Source organism: Oratosquilla oratoria, chromosome 28 (genome assembly GCF_046742065.1).
Source record: "Oratosquilla oratoria isolate Oo_2021 chromosome 28, ASM4674206v1, whole genome shotgun sequence".
NCBI lineage: Eukaryota > Metazoa > Arthropoda > Malacostraca > Stomatopoda > Squillidae > Oratosquilla > Oratosquilla oratoria.
The window spans coordinates 45,337,261-45,361,260 of NC_134804.1; the positions used below are offsets into that span (position 1 = coordinate 45,337,261).

General features: G+C 38.7%; 1 protein-coding gene across 1 annotated transcript in view; it reads left to right on the plus strand.

Moving 5' to 3' along the window:
* Positions 1-24,000, plus strand: part of LOC143040381 (long-chain-fatty-acid--CoA ligase 5) — a 118,658-nt gene that overhangs the window by 17,644 nt on the left and 77,014 nt on the right. Inside the window, exon 2 of the mRNA XM_076211380.1 lies at positions 5,444-5,580. Within this exon, the coding sequence (XP_076067495.1) occupies positions 5,449-5,580 (132 nt within the window). The 5' untranslated portion in view covers positions 5,444-5,448. The remainder of the gene's footprint in view (positions 1-5,443; positions 5,581-24,000) is intronic.

Consider the following 24,000-nt stretch of genomic DNA (forward strand, 5'->3'; position numbering starts at 1 on the left):
TGCATGCGTTATTATATATATACAGTATATTTTTTCGGCAAATAAACTTACACATCAGTAAATGTTATAATTTTACCAGTTATCATTACTATCATTATCATCGTTATCGTCATGATCATCGTCATTATTATTACTATTTTCTTCATTATCATCATAAACATTATTACCATTATTATTATTTATACTATCATCATTATCATTCTTCTTCTTTTCCTTTTTCTTCTTATTGTTATCATTATTATTATTATTATTATTATCATTATTATTGTTAATATTATTGTTGTTGTTATTATTATTACTATTATTGTTATTATTTTTATTATTATCATTATCATCGTTATTATTATCATCATTATTATCATCATTCTTAGTAATATTACTACTATTATTATTATCATCATCACCCCGAACTAGAGTATTCACGGTAAAGAGGTACTAACTGCATGGTAACATGCAAGCTAATTCTTTATGGTCTGTTATGGGGCGCCCCTGTGGACCAGAGCCACAAATAATTCGTTTATGTTAGACTCTGAAATCTCTATTCTAAGTGGGATATTTTTGTACTACAGCTGTCCCTCTTTATGTTGTTCCCTTGAACTTTTTTTTTTTTTTTTTTTTTTTATTTTAAATCCTGATATCCATGTCATGTGAGTAAGGAGAAAGAAATCTGACACCGCGTTTTTCGCGTGTTTCATAAAAGGCAAGTAAATGGGACCAATGTCCCCCTACTCTGCACTTTCCTCCTACGAAGAATCAAGACGTAAGAGTGTCTAGGAAGAGGACCCTAGATAGAAGGTCATTAAATATGCATGGTTGTGGTATAAGGGGCAGCAAAAGGGTAGAGAGTGATGATATACTTGTAAGAAGCTGGATATGTTAGCGGTGAGTGAAAGTAAGTTGAAAGGAAAGGTTTAGCTGGAGTTTGGGAGCGTGATGGAAAGGGTGCCAGAGAGGGAAGGAGTGGCTCTATTACGTGATGAAATAGAAGAGTGAATTTTGGAGTGGAGAGAGATGTTTTCGAGGACAATGTAGATCAAACTGAGATAGGAGAGATATATGTATATTTTTAATGCATACGGACCTGGAAGTGAGAAAAATAAAGAGGGGAGGGAAGCTTTTTGGGTTTATATAAATGAGTCCATAGCGAGTTTTAGGAGTAATGGGGATTTTATGGTGATGGGGGATCTTAATGCTACAGTAGGAGATAAGCCGATAGATGGAACAGTAAGGGGTTTCGGGGGATTCAGTAAGACCTATACTGGAGAGAATTTTAAATGTGTTTATAAAGGGAGTTAATTATACTAAACATAATGTTTAAGAAGTATGCGTAGTAAAGGGTGGTGGAGGGGAGTGTGGTTGACAGGGTACTAATGTACTACGCAGTGGTACCCAAAGGGAGGACTGGATGAGTTCTGGACATCAGTGTTTTCAAGGGAGAGTAGGGGACAAATAATCTTTTGTAGAAGGGAAACTGAGAGTGTAGGAAAAGGGAGATGGACAGAGAAATGCCTAGAATAAACATATTAAATGGGAAGGATAAGGAGAAATACCAGAAGTTGAGAGAAATTTGGGAGATGGTGAGGGATAAAGAGGAAACAGGAGTAGAGGAAGAATAGATATGATTCAAGAAGGGAGTGATAAAGTGTTCAAAGATGGTATGTGGGATGAAGAAGATTAGAGGGCTCAGTTGAGGCAGCGAATGGTGAAATGGAAAACAAAGGCGGTGGTGGAAAATAAAAAGCGAAAGTTTGAATTTTGGGTTCCACAGAAGAATTAGTTAAGCGTATGAAAAGTACTATGAGAAGAGAGGAGAAACAAGTTAAGGGAGGTAAAGAGAAGAAAAGATGTAAAGTGGGGCTAGAGTTTGGCAGAATTTTTGGAGAAGATTAAGATGTTTTGGAGGAGAGTGAAGTAAATACGTCAGGTAGTGAGGAAAAAGTAGTAAGTGGTAAGTGGTAAGGGGAAAATAGAATATTTCAGGAAGGTTAAGGATTTTTTTTTTTTTTTTTTTTTTTGTGGCAATGAGAGTTGCTAAGAAAACATGGTGAGGATGAGAAGAATACCAACAGGCTATAGGAAAAATGAGGTAGAGAAACCACTTAATATGATGAATGCTGGTAAGACACCTGTCTAAATGTGAGTCACATGAAGTGTCTAATAAAGGGAGTAACATTTATAGGGGATTGGCTAGTGAGATTGTTTAATGTGTACCTAAAGGAAGGTAATATACTAGAGGATTGGAAGAGTATTTGTATAGTTCTGCTTTACAAATGGAAAGGGGACAAATGTAAATGTAGTTGCTGTAGGGGGATTAGCCTACTGAGTGTAACGGTTAAGCCATAAGAGAGAATGTTAATTGAGAGGACTAGGAGGGAAATGCAAAAAATAATTGAGGGAGAATAAAGTGGGCTTAGGAAAGGAAGAGATTGTGTCGTTTTCTATTTTTTTATGAATCTGGAGAAGACATATGACTGGGTTGAGAGGAAAGCACCATGGGATGTTCTGCAGATATATGAGATAAGTGCCATCAGACATTATAACTACTGGCAACTCTCAGCGAAAGTCCCGAGTTACAGCAAGATTCTACCCTTTAATTTGTCGTCTTGGGATCTTTGGACAAACGAGAGGATTAATAGTCCGCATTCTGTCCACGGGCAGACGCCGAGACATCAATTCGAACCCGACCAATGGCTTGGGTTTCACAAGGACTTTGTTTTCTAGTAACCATGGAATTTATTTTACCATGGGTGCTTCCCTACTGAATTGAAATCGGCGGTATTTAACGCCTTTTGACATTGCATTACCTCAAGATATATAACCATCGGCAAGTGAAACTACAATACATATATTTTGTTTTATATTTAATCCCACATGTTTTTTCTTGGTCACGATAAAATAAAATAAGTTAAAAACACTCATAAAAATGAGACACATTCACGTCACATCTCACATACCTAGGCTCGAACAGGTACCCATCCACGTATCCAAACTATTCGCTACGAACCACATTTTGACTGCCATTAATATTGGTCACTGGATATCTGTTTGGTCATATTAATGTCATATCTGTCCACAATCATGTAAACTTTTCAAATATATATCAGAAATTCCGAAAATGGTAAATTGGTCATTATAATGGTTCTTCCTTAACACATACGTACTGTTTCGCCACATTGTAAACAAACACACAGTTGCCACATCTACTTTCCGCCACCAGCCATTCCACAATCAGTGTTCCAGGTGTAACTGCCGACGATGGTACATGCGCATGTATCGAACACGATCTACAAAACAGTTTTATAATAGATCTCGACAATCTTGTTATTCTGTTCAAAAGTACAGAGTTAATGTGCAGTAACATAGACCACAAATGTTCAGTAGAAGAAAAAAATACATATTTTTTATTGACCTATATATTTATCTACTTATATATAAATTTGTTGACCAATTTATGAGTTTATATTATTCATTTATGTATTCATTTATGCATCACTTTGTGTATCTAGCTATTTATTTGTCTATTTTCGTTTATCCATTTATGTATAAAGCTGTCTATTCATTTATATAATCACTGATTTATTATATTTATTTATTATTTATTTATCTATTTATACATTCATGCATTTATGTATCTAACCATCTATCTATTTATTCATTGGTAGGGGAAAAGGGATTTCCCGTTTTGCCGTATTGACTCAGATTTGATTATGTATAATTCCGCTTGGAGTTATGTCAACATTAAAGATGGTTCGCCAACAATATTGGCTATACTTTATACATTTCGTCATTGATGATAAGCAATAATATACTTATGTACATCCATATCCTATGCGCATGCGTCGAGAGACCCTCATCACCGTCACAATCCACACTTTTAGCAAACATACTTTGGGAAATGTTGCCAAAATTCGTTAACGTTTACAGTTTTCTGGCGGCCTTGAAGGCGTTTTCATTTTCGACGCTTGTAAACAGTTTAAGTCCTCGGTGTCCGGTGCACAGCTGATTAAAATCGTAGGGAACCAGCTGGGGAGAATCTCTTAAAGGACGTTGTTATCCTTGCAAGGTACTTCCCTTATCTAGATGGAGATATTCGGCGGCTGCCAAAATAAAGTATCAAAAGGTCGACCTCAGAGTCGAGATAGAAATATATGTGTAGTGTCCGTAGACTTTTTCGTATGGGTTTTCTTCTCGCTCTTAATTTCTTCGTTCGTCCACTCTTTCTTTTTCTTCCTTCCTTCCTTCCTCACCTCCCTCGTTTTCTTCACTCCCACATTCTCTTTCTTCTCCACAATCCCTTTCTTTCTTGCTCTCTCTCTCTCTTTCACTCTTTGTATTTCCTTCCTTTGATGTATACTCTCCCCTTTCTCTCCCTCCCTCCTCCCCTCCCTATCTCCTTTGACTTACACTTTTTCTTTCTCCTCCCATTTCTCGGCCTCCCTTCCTTTCTCTCTCTTCTTTCTCCATCTCTTTCTTTTTTTCGTCCATTCATGTGTGCTTTCTCACTCTTTCCTCTTTCTCTGCCTCTCCTTGTTTTCCCCTTCTACTTCTCTTAAGAATAAATCAAGTGACGGAAAGTCTGAAGTGGTTTATCAATGTAGGCTTTAACCAGAAAGAAGAAGAAGAAGAAGAAGAAGAAGAAGAAGAAGAAGAAGAAAAAGGTGTTTTTCACCTCATTACACCACTCGTCCCTCTTCACCTGACACCAAAATAAAATCTATAAAGTTCGTCCTCGCTGCGAACTGGGTTTGAAACTAATAATGTCAAACGCGGTCAGTTAAAAAAAAAGAAAAAAAATCAAGTCCCCCAAAGCTTTACTCTCTGGAAAGATCGGTTAAGGTAATCTCATTTAGCTCCTTGAAACCAATTTTCCTCGTCCAGCGCCACCTAGAACAAGGATATTAATAGCCAGGCCCTTCTGGGGAATCCATTACGCAGTTTTTCATTTAATATCAGCTGTTGCCAGATCATTTCATTCATGCTCGTGGTACCCCCACACCACCCCTTACCCCCGCCCCCTAACGAGGAAAAAGGTACAGATCTTTTTTCGGGTCTTTATTTGTGAGTGTATAGAAGACTAACCTTATCTTCTTTCCTCTTTCTTTTTCTTCTTCATCTTCCTTCTCTTCTTTTTCTACCTTTTCCTTTTCTTCCTCTTTTTCTTCTTTCTCTTCTTTTTCTTTTTCTTCTTATTTTTTTCTTTTTTCTTTTTCCTCATCATCTTTTTCTTCTTCTCTTTCTTTCGCTTCTTTCTCTTCTTTTTCTATTTTCTTTTTCTTCTTCTTCTTCTACTACTTCTTCCCCTTCTTTTCTTCTTTTTCTTCTTCTTCTCCTTCTTCTTCTTCTCCCCCTCCTTCTCCTCCCTCTTCTTCCCCATCTTCTTTTCTCGTTTAGTGAGTGCAGAGAAGTCTAAACTGATACATTCTTCTTCCTTTTTCGTTCCTAGCAAGGATGGAGGACTACAGTACGGTGGTAGGGGGCGTCGCTGCCGTAGCGGCAGTGGCAGTTGCGGGTTACCTGCTGGCCCGGCCGCCCTCCGTCCCGCCCCAGGTCGACCTCGACCAACAGAGCTTACTCCAAGAGGTGAGTGACATCGAGCGGGAGGTTTCTGGGATTTGTTTTGTTTTTGTATTACGCATTTGTCTGGTTGCTTGATTAATTGTTTATCTGTTTTGATTACTTCTTCGTCTATCTATTTATTGATTAATGTATTTGTATATACATATATATATATATATATATATATATATATATATATATATATATATATGTGTGTGTGTGTGTGTGTGTGTGTGTGTGTGTGTGTGTGTGTGTGTGTGTGTGTGTGTGTGTGTGTGTGTGTGTATGTGTGTGTGTTTATCTATTCACTCATTAATTAATTTTCTCATCAAATTATCTATTTTCATTTTATTCTTTGTCGGGAGTCGATGAAGCCTTGATGTACATGTACCTCGTATATGTGTGTATCTGTAGCTGTACAAAGCTACAGTGTTCCTATAATGTTATTTTTCTTTTATTCTTTACGTTTTTTTAATTACTGTATATTGAAATAAAATTTTGTTTTGAACCTTAGATGTGATGACGGATGAATGCCCTCGTTTGTACGCTTGACCGAGCGTGGCCTTCCACTTTATATGTAGATGTCCCTTATTTTGCTTTTTTTTATGTATGGATATACTTTGATTATTTACTTAATACATCTATATAAACAACCTCTTGTTTATATATGCCATGATTCTCTTTAAGGTATCTGGCCGATGGGCCGATGCTTGGACTCCGGCATGAGCTTTACTATATGTCAAAAAGTAAATAAATAAATAAATAAGTTAATAGATAAAAAACAAAGTTAATAAATCAATCAATCGATCAATCAATAAGTTCATAAATAAATCATTAAAATAAATAATGGAAAATAAAATAAAATTACCTGACATACATCGACTGTTCTTTTTTTTCTGGCCGGTGACATAAAAAGAGTCCATATGCACACACAACATAAATATCTGACTAATTCTCCTACATATGTTGTAGTCAAAGAAGCAAGAAGATATGTGATGTGTAGATGTATTGCAAGCAAAAATGATCAAGAGTTACAGAAGCGACTAAAAAGTTAACATAGTAGAGTTTGTAAAGTGGCAAAAGAGAGTCAAACATAATTTACAGGTACCTGAATAGGATGAGAATAAAGGACGGTGGGAAAGAAATCAGTCAATCATTGATAAGCCACGGGATCATAAAAAGTACCAGAAGATGAGCCGAGGGTAGCAAGTAGGAGCTTTAACTGGGAGAAGATGTTAGAGACGTGTATTGGAAGGAAAATTATACTAGCGAACACAGCGTTTTAGAATAGAGAAGCATAAGTACACATGGGACAGGGTAGTGGATGGCAGGTGATAGGGCGTTAATGGACTATATAGTAGTATCCAAAAGGATAACTGGAAGAGTTCTGCACTTAAATATATTCAGGAGAAAGAGTAGTGGATTGTCTGACCATCATCTGGTAGAAGAGATACAGAGTGAAGGAGGGAGGAAAAAAGTATTTAAGGCGGAGATAAACGGAGGTAACTTGAGCGGAAAACCAAAAATTAGGTGGATGAATGGGGTGAGAGGGCATTGGATGCATGATGAATGTCTGCCGAGCAAGAAACGGAGAGGCCAAGTGATAAGTTTGAGTGAAGAGGTAGTAAAAGATTTTCTTTATGTTTGCTCTTGAGTGGTGGAAGGGGAATAGTCGCCATCTAATGAAGTGGTGGGGTTAAAACAGTTTCAGCTACTGACCCTTTCTATGATGGTGCTGTGTCATTGTCTCTAAAATGAGCAGAGGGCACGGCATAGGGATATGGGATGGTTTAACGATGGGTGTAGGTTTTGATTCAGCCTTCATCTTACAAATGGAAAAGGGCTTTCTGGTAGGGTTAGAAGGAAAGACTCCAGGATAGATCTTTATGGGTTATGTTTTAAGTCTTTAATCTGATGTTTTATCAGAATAAATACGTATCACTCTCTATCCTGGTTTTTTCTTTCTAGCCCTAGCTATCTGTGTGTATACATACATACATACATATATATATATATATATATATACGTATATATATATATATATATATATATATATGTATATATATATATATATATATATATATATGTATATACACACATATGGGAATGGATGCATAGAGGAGATTGTATGAAGGGGTGATTGTGCCGATGGCTTTGTATGGAGCAGAGAAATGGAATTTAAAAGAGGAAGAAAGGAAAAGTTTGAGTGTGTTTGAGATTAAATGACTGAGAAGTATAGTAGGGGTTACAAGGTTTGATAGAGTGAGAAATGAGGAGGTGAGGAGGAGAGCTGGAGTTGAAAAGGAGATGACAGATAGGGCTGATGAAAGAGTATTGGAATAGTTTGGACACATGGAAAGGATGTGTGAAGAAAGATTAGTGAAAGACGTGTGGAAGGCAGAAGTGGAGGGAGTGAACTTGACTGGACGGCCGAGGATGAGATGGATGGATGGGGTGAAGAGGGTGTTGAGAAAGAGAGGAATGTCTGTTGATCAAAGAAGGGAGGAGGCAGGAGAGAAGGATGAGCGGAGGGTTGTTGTCTATAGATAATACTGTTATGCAAAGAAGGGAGGGGTAGGGGGCGTGGTAGGGGGTGCTTAGGTATGAGTGATGTTTTGACACATCCCGAAGGGATTTCTCCCCGTCTTCTCTTTCTCGACCTGAGGAGACGGAGAAGGGGGGTTCGCCGATTAAGTGAAGCGGCCTTGCTGTCAATGTCCTGTGTATTGCTACATTGCTTGTGAGCCAGGGGAGTGGGCGGGATAGAGGGATTACCCGTCATCCATGTGGAGCTAAGATGAGAGGGAGGAAGGGGTGGTGGAGGGGAGTGGAATGGGTGGGAGTGGGTACATGCCTTTGACATACATAAATAAATATATATATATATATATATATAAATATATATATATACATATATATGTATACATATATATGTATACATATATATACATGTATATATATATATATATATATATATACATATATGTATACATATATATACATATATATATATATATATATATATATGTGTGTGTGTGTGTGTGTGTGTGTGTGTGTGTGTGTGTGTGTGTGTGTGTGTGTGTGTGTGTGTGTGTGTGTGTGTGTGTGTATGTACGCAGCAACACTTACATATTACACATATGCATACACATTATATGTATCTGCGACCCAGAAAGCATATGCTCACAAATCTGCGAGGGGATGGAGTATATCCAAAGCATTTGAAGTTCAAACGAGCTAAATAAGACAACTTGAGCTGACCCACCGTTGACTCACACGCACACACATGTGTGCGCGTGCACACAGACACATACACACACACGCACACACACACGCACACACACACACACACTACGGCATCCGGGTTCGAATCCCGTCCAGGGCTGAGATAATTTCAGTATCGCTGCGCTGCGTGTTGTTACTCCAACTCTCCTGGGCGGGGAGTTGGGGGTGTGTATGTGTGTAAGGTCACAGTATTACCCATAGATCGGACATACGAGCTCTCATCCGGGAGGGTAATAACTGTCGATCACGAGTCCAACATGTGATCCAAGACCATGGTGAATCACACACACACACACACACACACACACACACACACACACACACACACACACGCATCCTCCATTGACAACCGTGTTAATTAGCCAGTTAGGAATGTGGTTTGTATATTACCATCAAAGGCTCATATGCCAGGAATTTTTCTTTATAGCAAGGTTGTTAATATGTATCTGATTATCTATATTTTTAAACGCGAATGCCTCTGTTCACAAGATATGCTCCTTTGATCTCGATAATTCATTAATTTATTCCTTCTGTAAAGAGCTATGGTGTTACTGACATACATACTCTTTTTATGAAAAGAGCAATTATCTATTATATGTGGGAAATTGCTCTTTTTCTCGTAAAAAGTGTAATGTCATGAGCTTCACTCTTTTATCTATATTTCTATAGATATGCTCCTTTGATCTCAATAATTAATTATTTTATTCCTTCTGTAAAGAGCTATGGTGTTATTGACATACATACTCTTTTTATGAAAAAAGAGCAATTCTCTATTATATGTAGAAAATTGCTCTTTTTCTCGTAAAAAGAGTAATGTCGTGGGCTTGACTCTTTTATCTATATATCAATAGATATGCACTGGGAGGGAGTAGGGGGGGAATTTGGGGGAATAGGGGGGAGTTTGGGGGAGTAGGGGAGGGAGTGGCTTTGAATACTTCCACTCCGATGAGTGGGGGAGTGAGTGAGAGGGGGGGAGTGGGTGGCGAAGGGATGACCAATGTGGGAGCATTGCCAGGGAGCTTAAGAACCACTGAAATAGGTGCACACAATCACACACACACACACGTACATAAACACACATACATACACATACACTAACACACACACACACACACCATCACACACACAATCACACGCGCGCGCACACACACACACACACACACATATGTACACACACAGTACGCAGACACACACGCACGCACACATACACACACACGTACATAAACACACATACACATACATACACATGCACAAACACACACATACATTCACACACACAATCACACACACACAATCACGCACACACACACACACACACACACACACACACAGACATACACACATGTACACACGTAGCACGTAGACACACACGCACGCACACATACACATACATACATACACAAACACACACACTCACTCACACACACAAACAAAATGCACGCACGTACACACATGCACGCACGCATACACACATTCTCACGCACATACATACACGCGCGCGCACACACACACATAACACACCCACACACATACACACTCATACATGTGAACACATACACATGCACGCACATACGCATATACACACCCACCCATGTATGCACACAAAAAACACAAGCACAAATACATACACAAACACAAGCACAAGCACAAGCACATACACAAAGAAACACATAGCAAACACACGCGCAAGCACATATACACACAAACACCAGACCCACACACACGCGTGCGCGCGCCGCGACGGCACGGCCTGCTGGTTTAGTGGTTAGCGTTACTAATTTGTGATGCTGCAGGCCCAAGATCGCGCCCTGCTCACGGCGTGGAAGCTTCATTAACGCTGTGAGCATTTACTATCCTCTTTAAGCAAGGGGATGTGTGCTTTTGTTTGTTTGTTTGCTTGTGTGTGTGTGTGCGTGCGTGCGTGCGTGCGTGCGTGCGTGTGTGTGTGTGTGTGTGCGCGCGCCCGTACGCGTGTGTGTGCGTGCGTGTGTGTGCATGTGTGTATGTGCGTGTGTGTATATGTGTGCATGCGTATGCGCGCGCGGGCGTGTGTGTGTGTGTGTGTGTGTGTGTGTGTGTTTCTGTGTGTGTGTGTGTGTGTGTGTGTGTGTGTGTGTGTTTCTGTGTGTGCGCGTGCACCCGGATGTGTGTGTGTGTGTGTGTGTGTGTGTGTGTGTGTGTGTGTGTGTGTGTGTGTGTGTGTGTGTGTGTGTGTGTGTGTGTGTGTGTGTGTGTGTGTGTGTGTGTGTGTGTGTGTGTGTGTGTGTGTGTGTGTGTGTGTGTGTGTGTGTGTGTGTGTGTGTGTGTGTGTGTGTGTGTGTGTGGTTGTGTGTAGGTGTGTGTGTGTGTGTGTGTGTGTGTGTGTGTGTATGTGTGTGTGTGTGTGTATGTGTATGTGTGTGTGTGTGTGTTTGAGTGTATGAGTGTGTGTTTGTGTGTCTGCGTGTTTGTGTGTGTTTGTGTGCGTATGCGTGTGTTTGTGTGTGTGTGTGTGTGTATGTGTGTGTGTGTGTGTGTGTGTGTGTGTGTGTGTGTGTGTGTGTGTGTGTGTGTGTGTGTGTGTGCAGGTGTCTGTGTGTGCGCGCGTGCATGTGTATGTGTGTGCTTGATTGTGTGTGTGTTCCTGCGTGTTTAGGTCACATTGTTGCATATGAATCGGTCTATATATGAGCTCTGGTGGTTGCAAGTATTGATTACATGTTCAACATGCATACCAAAATCCATGGTGGTTTTCATATATAAACAACATGTACCTTCATACGTACTATAGATAGTATATATATAACACTTGTCACGTGCTAGTCTGGGTTCGAGTCCTTGGCCGTGCCACGTTTCAATTTCTGCATGTTGGCCTCCGCGAGTCGCTCGTTGCTGATGGTTTAGATTTAAAGTGTGTATTGTGGTTGATAAAAATGTATATATGTTCACCAGGACCCATTCAGTGCTGTACATATATATATATAAATACATATATATATATATATATATATATATATATATATATATATGTGTGTGTGTGTGTGTGTGTGTGTGTGTGTGTGTGTGTGTGTGTGTGTGTGTGTGTGTGTATGTATATGTATATATTGGAACAGTTATAGATTCCACCTTGAGATCCTTAACACGTGGGAACATTTCGTCCACATCGTGGTATTCCACCAATGACATCACAATCCACAAGGTGAAACTTTGGGTGGTGGGGAGAGAGAGAGAGAGGGGTGGGGGGTGGGGGGAGTGCCGGGTCTTCTTAGTGTGCGCCCGAAGGCCGCGCGGGGCGCGGGTGGGCGCAATCCCGTCCCCAGGCTCTTGGGATGAAGACTCTTTGCCCAGAGGTTCTTGGCTACCGACAGACTACATACGCGCCCGGAATGTCACGTGGGGTGTGGAGGGGAGCAGGGGGGAGGGGGAGAGGTGCGCCTCGTGGGGTTGGTGGGGGGGCAAAGGCGGGGAGAAAGTGAGTACAGAGGAAGGGAGGGAGAGGGGGAGGGGGAGCGGAGACGAGAATGATTACGGACAAGGATGAAAAAAAGGTGATAGCGAAGAAGTTGAAGGAGCTTAGCCGGTTGTGATGGAGATTGAGGAAATGGTAGACGATTAAACTTATATAAAAGACGATTGGCTAGTAGGAAGAATGCCCGACTAGTTAAAGCCCTCAAGGGTGCTGAAGGCAAGGTCATCATATTAAGACAACAGGCCAGGACTTACATTGATGGATTTAAATTGGACAAATTTTGATTCAATAAGGAAATTAATAGGCAAGAATTGGTTTATCAATAGAGTGGCTTTGTAACCATGTAGTAAGCGTTGAAACGACTGGTCGGAAAAGGTTAGTTAATTCTAAGGCTGGGGATGGCAGGTGGTAAGGGACATGGAACTACCTAGTATAGGTCTTATGGTCTCTTCCAGTCTCCTACATTCATATGTTCTTCTTCTGATCTTAAGGAAAGATGACCTCCATCTAAACGATGAGGTATTTTATGTTTTGTGAAGACGTCCTTGACCAGAGAGAGAGAGAGAGAGAGAGAGAGAGAGAGAGAGAGAGAGAGAGAGAGAGAGAGAGAGAGAGAGAGAGAGAGAGAGAGAGAGAGAGAGAGAGAGAAAGAGAGAGAGAGAGTCTGGTGATTATGTGGCTCACTGACAGACAGTTCACACGGGGCCGCCGCCGCCGCCGCCGCCGCCGCCGCCGCCTGGGGAGCGTGACCCCTCTGAAGATATGCTCGGTGGGCAAGATACGATGGCTGAGTCAGTGTGTCATTCAGAGATCCAGAAACAGTTACTGTTAAGGATTTTAAGGGAAGAAATATTAACAACGATAATAATAATATTAGTAATAGTAATGATGATAATGATAATAATAATAATAATAATAATAATAATAATGATAATAATAATAATAATAATAATAATAATAATAATAATAATAATAATAATAATAATAGCAATGATGATAATAATAATAATAATGATAATAATAATAATAATAATAATAATAATAATAATAATAATAATAATAATAATGATGATGGTGACGATGATAATAACGATAATAATAGTAATAATGATAATAATAATAATAGTAATAATAATAATAATAATAATAATAATAATAATAATAATAATAATAATAATAATAATAATAATAATAATAATAATAATAATAATAATAATAATAATAATAAGAGTAGTAATAATAATAATAATAGTAAATGATTTGCTATTTATTGATAATATTGACAACTACAATTTCCTAGTGAAAGCTTGATCTTTGATACACACACACACACACACACACACACACACACACACACAAATATATATATATATATATATATATATATATATATATATATGTATATTTATATAATGTGTGTGTGAGTATACATATATATTATATATACATACACATACACACACACATACAATTGGACAATTTTATTATTGACAAAATTGTGTGTGATAAAATGTAACATGGGACCTCTCCGAGTATCCTTGTCTTCTTATGTATTTATTGTCTCTTTCTGTAATGCTTTTTTATACCTTTGAAAATGTCTAAATAGACGGTATCTGTTTTTTCAATTTCCCGTGGTTTCTGCAAAAATATTTTATCACGTGTGTTTTGTGATTTCTTTGCATATATATATATATATATACATATATGTAAATATATATAAAAGCACGTGGTGTCTATGTACGCCTGCGTGTGTATCCTTTTCTTCGTTTGAGAAGGATCCCGAATCCTTCAGAAGGAAACGTCGCAGCCAGTTTTCGCTGTCGAGGTCCTCCGGAGAGTCGAGGGGTCGGGGGGTCAGGGGGGGGGGGTGAATCACCAAACAAGGCCAAGATGAGCCTTTGCCTCAGACGAAGGAAAGAAAAGAATCACAAAAAAAAGGGACCACCAGTGGGCCTGGGAGGAGTTGGAGAAGGATTGGATCGGCCGAGAGATGCAGAGGACGGAAATTCGAGGAGACATTTCAAAGGGGAAATGTAAGGAAAATGGGATGAAAGTAAGATGAAGTGGAGGAAGGTGATATTATACACGAAGGTCAAAGCAACGTGGTCCAAAGATGAAAAGATATTTTTTTTTAGGATTAAATAAAAAGGATCTTCCCTAGGAAGGAAATTGGGGGTGGGGGAAGAGGGAGAGAGAAAGAGGAAGAAGAGGAGGAGGAGGAGGAGGAGGAGGAGGAGGAGGAGGGGGTAGGAGATATAGAAAGTGTATATATAGACTCGGGCCAGTCAGACGTACCTTCCCCACACATACACTCACATACACACGCGCATGCACAGAGGCATGCACACACACACACAGATACGTCCATACATAGATACAGGAGAGGAAGAAAATCATCGTCAATGGCGCTAATAGTTGATGATGAGATAATGCTTCTGCATTTAGTCACGCACACCGTAAACCAATAACTTTCACTCTCTCTTTACACTCTTCCTCTCTCCCACGTACTCCTTTCGTGTGTATACACATATATATGCAAGTGCACATACACAAGCAAACACACACACACACACGCACACACTAATTAGACCTGGAATAGATTAGATATGGAAAATGTGTGTGCAAACATTATTCAAGATTTTAAGAAAAATCTTGATGCTGAAAGATACAAAGACGGGTCACCACGAGCATATCTCCCTTCCCGTATTATACCACTCGGTAAATACACATATCCTTGGGAGGGATGGAGGGAGGAAGAGAAAATGATAAAAAGGAAAACATGTTTCACGCATACGTGATGACATGCACGTACGTAATTTCTCATCTCTCTCTTTATCAAGTATATATATATATATAACAGTTATATACAATAATAATAATAATAATAATAATAATGATAGTATTAATAATAACAATAATAATGATAATAACAACAATAATAATAATAATATTAGTCATAATAATAATAATGATGAAAACAATACCAATATTGGTGATAAAGATGATGATAATAATAATAATAACAATAATAATAATGATGATGATAATAATAATAGTAATGATAATGATTTCTTAGATTACGGCTGAGAAATAGGCCATAGATTATGTATCGGAGACAAAACTAAACGAGTTTACGAAATTGATCTAAAGATATGCAGAGATGAAATCGGTTTGTATTGAGAAGCTCATTATACCAATATTTTGTGTGAACTGATTAATATTCATACACTGATTCATAGGGGTAGTATTAATGATGGCGTTTTTTTCCCTACAGGTTTTGGTATTTTGTTCGCAATAATTGGTGCTTCTCTTTCCGTAGAGACAATATCTTACCAGAGAGAATCAAAAAGATGATACAGGAGAGACTGAAGGAGGGTACAAAAGTGTATCCTACCAATATCACATACCTGACACGTGATCCACATACATAGAAGAAGGTACCCGACAGACACTGGCCTTTGGCAATACCTCCAATCTTGCTGACTTCCACACTTCCTAATCATAAACATCTGACTCAGACAATGACTAACGGCTACAAGAGTAGAGGGATAGACGCAATTTATTCTATTTATTTTTTCAATTATTTTATTTACTTTATTTATTTACTCTTTGTGGAGATTTATCTCCAATCATATGAGAATTATGAGTGACTCTGACCCGTAGGGGTGTCACTAAAGTCTTTAAAACATTGCCAGTAAAAAAGGAATAAAATAAACAAAGTTTTAAGAATATAAACTAGAAGTGACATCCTTGAAGAAGGACGACAAATGTGTCCTACGTCAGAATGACAGCCGATGATGATGACATCGAGTCAGTCTTGCATGCATGCATGCATGCAACACATACCAACATACAATCACCATCAGCTGTACCGTCTCCACTTCAGAATTCGATTAAGAAAACATGACTCCCAGACGACGCTTGATTGGTTTGAAATTAATTTCTTGATTGCGATGTTGATTATGTAGAGATAGTGATGAGGTGATCATCAGTAAATGTTTATATTTATCTTTAATTCTTGTAATTAATTACTGATCGATTGAATTGTTTGTTGGTCTATCTATTTGCCTGTTATTTCCTTATTCATTTGTTTATATATTCATTAATTTATTCATTTATCTGTATAAACATTTATTCATGTATCCATTTATTAAATTATCTACTTATCTATTTATTTATTAATTAATTTACTTGTATATTTGTAGATTTTTTTATTTACAAATTTGTTTGTTCATGTATTTATTTGTTTATTTATCTATTTATGTATTTATTTATTTGTTTATCTATTTATTTATGTATTTATTTATTTATTTATTTGATTATTATTAATCTATTCATTATTTTTTTATAAACTTATCTATTTAATTAATCTTATTTCGCTTAATGTCTCATTGCATCATGTTAGCTCCGTACCCAGCCTAAAAATATCTGGGATACTATAAAAAGAAAGATTGAGCAAGAGAGAGATAGAGAGAAAGGGACAGAAAGAGAGAGAAGAGAGAGAGACAGACAGAGAGAGAAAAAGAGAGAGACAGAGAGAGAGGGAGAGGGAAAGAGGGAGAGAGAGAAAGAGAGGGAGGTGGAAAGATAGAGAGAGAAAAGAGAGAGAGAAAGAGAGAGAGAGAGAGAGAGAGAGAGAGAGAGAGAGAGAGAGAACATATATCCTTGTTTGATACACCCTTTACCAAATTGCCACTGGGCAAAGAAGCTGCAGCATTAGCTTTTATGGGTCCCAACAGAGAAATGCAACTTTTCGATTATCAAATTTAAAAAAAATAATAATAATTAATTAATTAATTAATTGATAAGTAAATAAATACATAAATAAAAATAAATAAAATGAAAATAAATCAACACGGTGTCCTACTTTGTAGATTTCGTTCTGTCTATAACAGGGTGATTCTATGTAGCTTCAAGGATCAAGTCCAGTCTTATATCCAACCCATCGCCTAAACAGATTATTTACGTCATTGATTTGGTCGGGACTAAAGACCACATGAAGCAGTACGTCCTCCACCGTATTGAAAACACCCAAGACCTGTCAGACAAGGCTCAGGAGCCGAGAGAATGGTTTATGTGTAACTGGGAGGACATTAATCCGGCCGACGCGGCTCGATCCTCACTTGTTTCTCCCAGATAAGGCGACCCGGAAGTCTAGTTCTGCCCGAGCGATGCCTCACTCGGAGATTTCGTCTCGGGGAGGATGTCTGGGCGACACGACTGGTGCTGGACCATGAGGAAGTCGAGTTTTGCATTCCATCTCGTTCAGTTGTTATTGTTGTTGTTGTTATTATTGTGATTATTATTATTATAATCATTATTATTATTATCATTATTATTATTATTATCATTATTATTGTTATTATTAATACTATAATTATCCTAATTAATATCATTATTGTTGTTATTATTTATTTTCACTATTACTATTATCATAATTATCATTATCGTTATTACTATTTTAGCGACTGGATCATCGTTAATTTAAGCTGATATCCGTTGATCCGTTTTGTATTCAGATCGCTTTAGTATTGTATAGTTTCACGCGATGTATGTGGACTTTGACTCAGCTGTCACCTTATAATTGGGAATTATCCCAGAGGACAACAAACCTCACACATTGTATCTGGTGTCTACGTTTGTCCTGGAATATGGATTCCAGACTCCAGGTCTTCACGAGAGAGCCACTATATCCAGTTTAAGCTTCCAGAGGTCCGCCAATAAAAAAAGGTAGTCGATTTTTCTGGAAGATAGAATTTTCCAGGCGTCCACATGGAGAGCCCGTGGGAGGTTCACCCCGGGCCTGGCTTGACTTGTTTAAGCCTCATTTGCAACACCTCGGCAACCAGCACAGCGGGGTTGATGATCATGATGGGGACAAGTTACAAGTCTGCAACCACCCTAAGTGTCAAATATTGTTGACGTGTATACATGTCCATGATTCGCCCTTACACTCCACCTACCCACCACCAAGCCAAACGAAAGGGGAATAGGATTTAGGTGTACATATTAACCCAATAGTTCCAAGGGCCGTGGGAGAGTATACGCATCCTCCACCTTGACTCTAGGAGAGGACACCCGCATACCGTGCGGTGTCGGCCCAGGCGGTAGATAATTGACTTAGGACGTGCCTAACCCAATGATTCAAGTCAGGCAGACCAGCCGATTAGCTTCTCCGAGCCAGGAGGAGTGAGCAGCCTTTCCTGGCCTGAATAGAGGACCAAAGAGGCGTGTTGCTAATCCCAGAGGAACACCTCAGTGCAACCACAGACCTGGGACATTACTCAGCCTTTAGGACTCCCGTCTCCAGGTCTTGCAGTGATACCACTCATGGCAAACACATGGGATAGTGACCTATAATGGGGTTGGATGGCCACTGACTCAAAGAGTTCATCTGCCCTTTTGATGGTTTTCTTTTCCCTCCATCTAGGTATCCAACACGTTCTTTTTATTTGCGGGTAACCAGAGGGGGTAGCCGATTGGTTCGCCGACAATCTAATCATGCGGCAAATAGCACTGTGTTTTATAAATAAATAACCTAATATATATATATATATATATATATATCTATATATATATATATATATATATATATATATATATATATATATGATAAGTGTTGGAAAAAGAAGTCACGGGTCTAATTCCGAGTTTTTTAGTTTATTCCTGACCGGTTTCGATCCATGCCTCTGAAGAAGCATAGAGCGAAACCGGTCAGGAATAAACTCAAAAACTCGGAACTAGACCCGTGACTTCTTTTTCCAACCCTCGTCAACTTGTCACAATGTCCCAGCATATATATAGATATATGTATATATATATATATATATATATATATATATATATACACAGATATAGATATAAAAATAAATGTATATATGTATACAGTAATCAATGATTGGTTTATTCATGATTAGATGTACTCCTTTCGAGTTCTGCGTCGTCAGGTTAGGTAAACAACGATGATTACATAGTTGGGTTACTTGCTTGGTAATGAGGTAATCATCAATGGAAAAGATAATTATTGATTTAGTTTAACGTCGCGAGTTCCCTCATCAGGAGGCTAGGGCGGTGCCCCCTACAGAGGACTTTGGAGTGTGGAATTTAACGAACCATGACCTTGGTCCAACTCGCCGGTGGCAGGGTTCGAACCACCATCACCTTGAACTCCGTTTCAAGTAGCGACGCTCTAAGCCGCTCGGGAAGCGAGTATCAATGAAAGTAACATTCTTCGGTAAAGATAAGAATTAAGTTATTCTGAGTGGTTGAGTACTACGACTAAGGAAAATAAAGAAGTTTTGTAATCCTGATGAGATATAGAACAACATATGAGAACAAGGGAAACAACGGAGTTCTATCATAAAGGATGTAGAAGACTACTTAAGTTACAGATCAGCGTCTCCTGGGGAGGAAATGTGGATGAAAGGGTAGAGCCCCGTGGAACACTTTAAAGAACAGATTTGAAAGAAGAATTGTGACCCTTTCATATCAGCTGTCATATATCGCTCAAAGAAGAAACGAAGGAGATCATGTATAGATAGATACTGTATTTGATTGACTTCTGGAAGAACATACATAAGAAATATACTCTATTATACATAAAATCAAACATAAGATAAATAATGACTGATGCATCAAATACAACAAAATGTAACCCAGTACAGTAATGAAACATTATATAAATATAGTAAGAAAAAAAGAAAAATAGAATGATAATATTGCGATACACATGTTAGTTCTTGACAAGCTTTACAGGGACGGTCTGCCATACAGGATGACCAAAACTTAGGCAGGACACCAAGATCATCTTAAGGGCTATCACACTGAACTATTTTACCTCCGACAACCTACCTCCAACCTCCATTTGAATAACTAGGATATGACTTTGCTGACAGAAATCTAGGCTTCTCTAAGACCATTTCAATAGTATGTCTAGCATTTGTATAGGTTAACAGTCTCCTAGTTCATCATTCAGCTTTGCAAGATATGACGGAAAGATAATTTGATACTGGGAAATTTGAAAAAAAGAAAGTATTGTAACCGAAGTCGTTTCAACTCAAACGAACTCTCAACGGTCAGCGTTGGTGAAGCCCGTGGAAGCCTAGTGTGATATACACCTTTAGACTTAAGAATTCCTGTTCTGCAAGAAACCAATTCAAGGGACATGTGTAGCTGCACGGAACAAGGTCGTTGATGTTTTGGCCTCGATGAACGATCACCCTTGACTGTTGCTTCATCTTGGGGTATGATGAGCCAACGTCCACGGAGGTGGCGAAGGCGTGGTCGGCTGGCTGGCTGCTGCCAGAACGAAAGCTCTTGGGGGGAAATATGGGACCTTGATGCCAACCCAAACTTTACTCGGAATATTATTGTAAACCATTTTGACAGAGGTTATGGGCAGTGTTGGCAGCAAGTTAGGTGCACAATAATGCAGGGTAAATACGTGAGTATGTGAACAAGTGAGTCAGTATGTAAATCTGATGAAGAAATGAATGGATAATAACATAGAAAAAATTCTTAACAAAAGATATTTTCCTCGCATTGCAGGTAATCTTGGAGTCAAGTCTTTAGGGTAATTACTAGCTTTCATTATAGTATCACTTATTACTGGTAATCTTACTAGCCCTTTATTTCTAGGCCAGTATTATCAACCCTGTAGAGTAATTATCAACCTTCTTACTTTAATAGCTTATACTTTGAGAACGGGTTCCCAAAATGGGAGACGCGGACTGTGAGGGGTAAGAGGTTGGGAGGTGGGTGGGTGAGTGGATGGGTGGGGGGGGGTTGATTGGGGTGTATTGGGGGTGTGGGTGTGGTGGGCGTGGGGTGTGTTGGTGTCTCGTATTATGATCAAATAACCTAAATAATTTGAAACTCACGTCATCTTTCGGGAATCAGTGAATACTCTCACGGAGACGTGAAATTTTCATTTCTGATTTTCCCCACTCATTCTCTAAATGCCCCTTTGGAGAAACTGAGTACTTTCGTTTTAAGGATGAAGATTGGAATTGGGGATTTAAATTTGAGAAGGAAATAAGCAAGAAGTGGTTTAACAATAGAGTGGTTAACGAATGGAATAGACTTAGTAACTATCAACTGAGCGCTGAAGCTGTTGGTTGTTTTCAAAAGAGGTTAGATAATTTTATGGATGGGTTTAATAGGTAGCAATGATCATGTGTAAGCTTGGCGTAGGCCATATGGTCTCTTGCAATCTCTTCCATTTTTATGTTCTTATATTTGCAATGAAAACAAACAAGGTAACCCCGAAAGATGGCCCAGTACCGAAATTTTGGACAGGTATGATAGGTAGCAATGGTCATGGGACTGCCTAGTGTAGGCCATATGGTCTCTTGCAGTCTCATCCATTTTTATATTCCTATGTCTGCCATGAATAAGGCGGAGCATGCCGACAGGAGACCTTTTGGTCCAAGGTAAGCCCGAAAGATGACCCAGTGCCGAAATGTTAGTGGATCATTGTCATTTACGTAACTAATAGGATGTCCCTCGTTTATCAAGGATCAACAAGGATTGACCTTTGTAGGATGACCTGTTGTAACCTCGAATAACATCGTCACAACGGTGATGAACTTTGACCTTTCCTTCCTTGTCACAACCGTGACATAAGCGGTGCTAGGAGTGCCGCATCTATCAAGCCGCGGCTACGGCGGCCCGAGGCACTTGCGGCTTTGACCTCCGGTGTCTTCCGCCTTCTTGGTGGGAGACACGGACTCAGCTATACAGAGAGGCACAACCAAGGATATTTCTTTCCAACCTAACTTCATTCACGTACTCGTTTTCTATGTTTACCTGATTTTTTTTTTATTAATTTATCTATGTATCTATTTATTCGTTTATTCGTTTATTTATTCATCTAGACCTATGTGCTTATTCATATTTTTAATTATGCTTTTATATGTTTATTTTCGGGTTTAAGTTTAAGAGGTAGAGAGGGAATCAGAAATCAGTGGAAAGAAAATCAAGAAAGGAAAGGCACAATTAGAGTCTTAGATTTTTTCTTTCTTTCTTTACTTTTTTCTTAAATTCACTTTTAGGTAGACAGGAGATCTTTATCATTTACGTTTTTGTAAGTTGTGTTGATTTCAGGAAACCAAAGATGAACTTGAGCCTGCGGGAAAAAATAATAAAAAAATATATAAAATATATATACATAAAAAAACGAATAAATAGATAAGAACAAAAGACTTGACACAGACAAGATATATCTAGTTGTTGTTAACAGTCGAAATTAGGTGTTTAACTTAGGGAGAAGTTAAGCAGTGAGCAAAACCCTCACCTTTGCCCTGTATGCTCGGTTAGCCAAGGCAAATGGCAGTCACTGATACCAGTGTGAAATAGAGCCTATATGGATACAGAAGCTGTGACACACATGATATAATGATGATGATAAAGTAATAATAATAATGATAATAATAATAATAATAATAATAATAATAATAATAATTATGATAATAATAATGACAATAATAATAATAATGATAAATATAATAATAATAATAATAATAATAATAATAATAATAATAATAATAATAGCAATAATAATAATTATGATAATAATTAAATCATAATGATATTAATAATAATATAAAAAACGACGCCGTCACCTTTTCCCTGCGCGTTCAGGTAGCTATGGCAAATGGCAATCACCGATAACCACAAGCCGAGCTCGAGGCCCAGCGTGCCTCAAGATGCTCCTTAGTGCAGGCACCGCATATAGAACCGGAGACTCAAAATTCCTGACGCCCAAGATTTCGTGAAGAAGAAGAAACGGTTTGGCAGCCGGAGGTGAAGGTGGTGGAAACGGACCCAAGAGGGAGGGATGGAGGGAGGGAGAAAGGGAGGCGTGGGAGTAGGGAGCAACGAATAGAGAAGATATATAAGGGTCTTTGAGGAAGGTAAGGAAAAACTAAAATGGAGTTTAGATTATGGAGGGTGAAAGAAGAAGGAGGGCGAGAGGGAGGGAGTGACTGAGTGAGTGAGGAAAGGAGATTACGAATGTGTAAGAAGAAATAAAAATTGTTTTCGAGAGTATAATCTCCCCAATATTTTTTGTTCCTCAGTGCATTGCCTTGCCAGTTTCCTAAATACACCTAAATTTAAAGGACCAATAATCGATAAATTTATATCAATCTCAGACCATGTCATTATGACATCTGTAGGTGTAGACGATACAGGGATTTTAGTATTCATAACATCATTAAGGTGAGCTCAGTGAATCTCAACCTGAGCTCCATGGAACCTTAGTGGGCCAAGGAAGCTCGCTAGTGGGGACTCCAACCGAAAGCCACTAAGAGTTAGTGGATGCAAAACGATTAAATTTAGTGTTGAAGTCATCTCCAGAAGGTTAAAGAACTGCTAATCGAAAGCCACTAGCAGTTAGGGATTGTAAAACGATTAAATTCGGTGTTGAAGTCATCTCCGGGAGATTTAACAACAGCAATTCATAAGTACGGGTCATACGTGAATGTAGGTTGAGAACCTCGGTAATTAAGTTATCTCGACTTAATTGTAGAACACTATGTACTGCACAGACCTCTTTTTACTTCCCTACACACCTAGGGTGAAGTAGAGGACACATTCTAGAGGGAACCGTGGATTCCTCTCTTGAGAAACAATAAATGATATTATAAAGAAATAAGGAAACTGAAGATTGGATTTAGGGAGTCCGGGTGCGGGGTGGGGGTGGGGGTGGG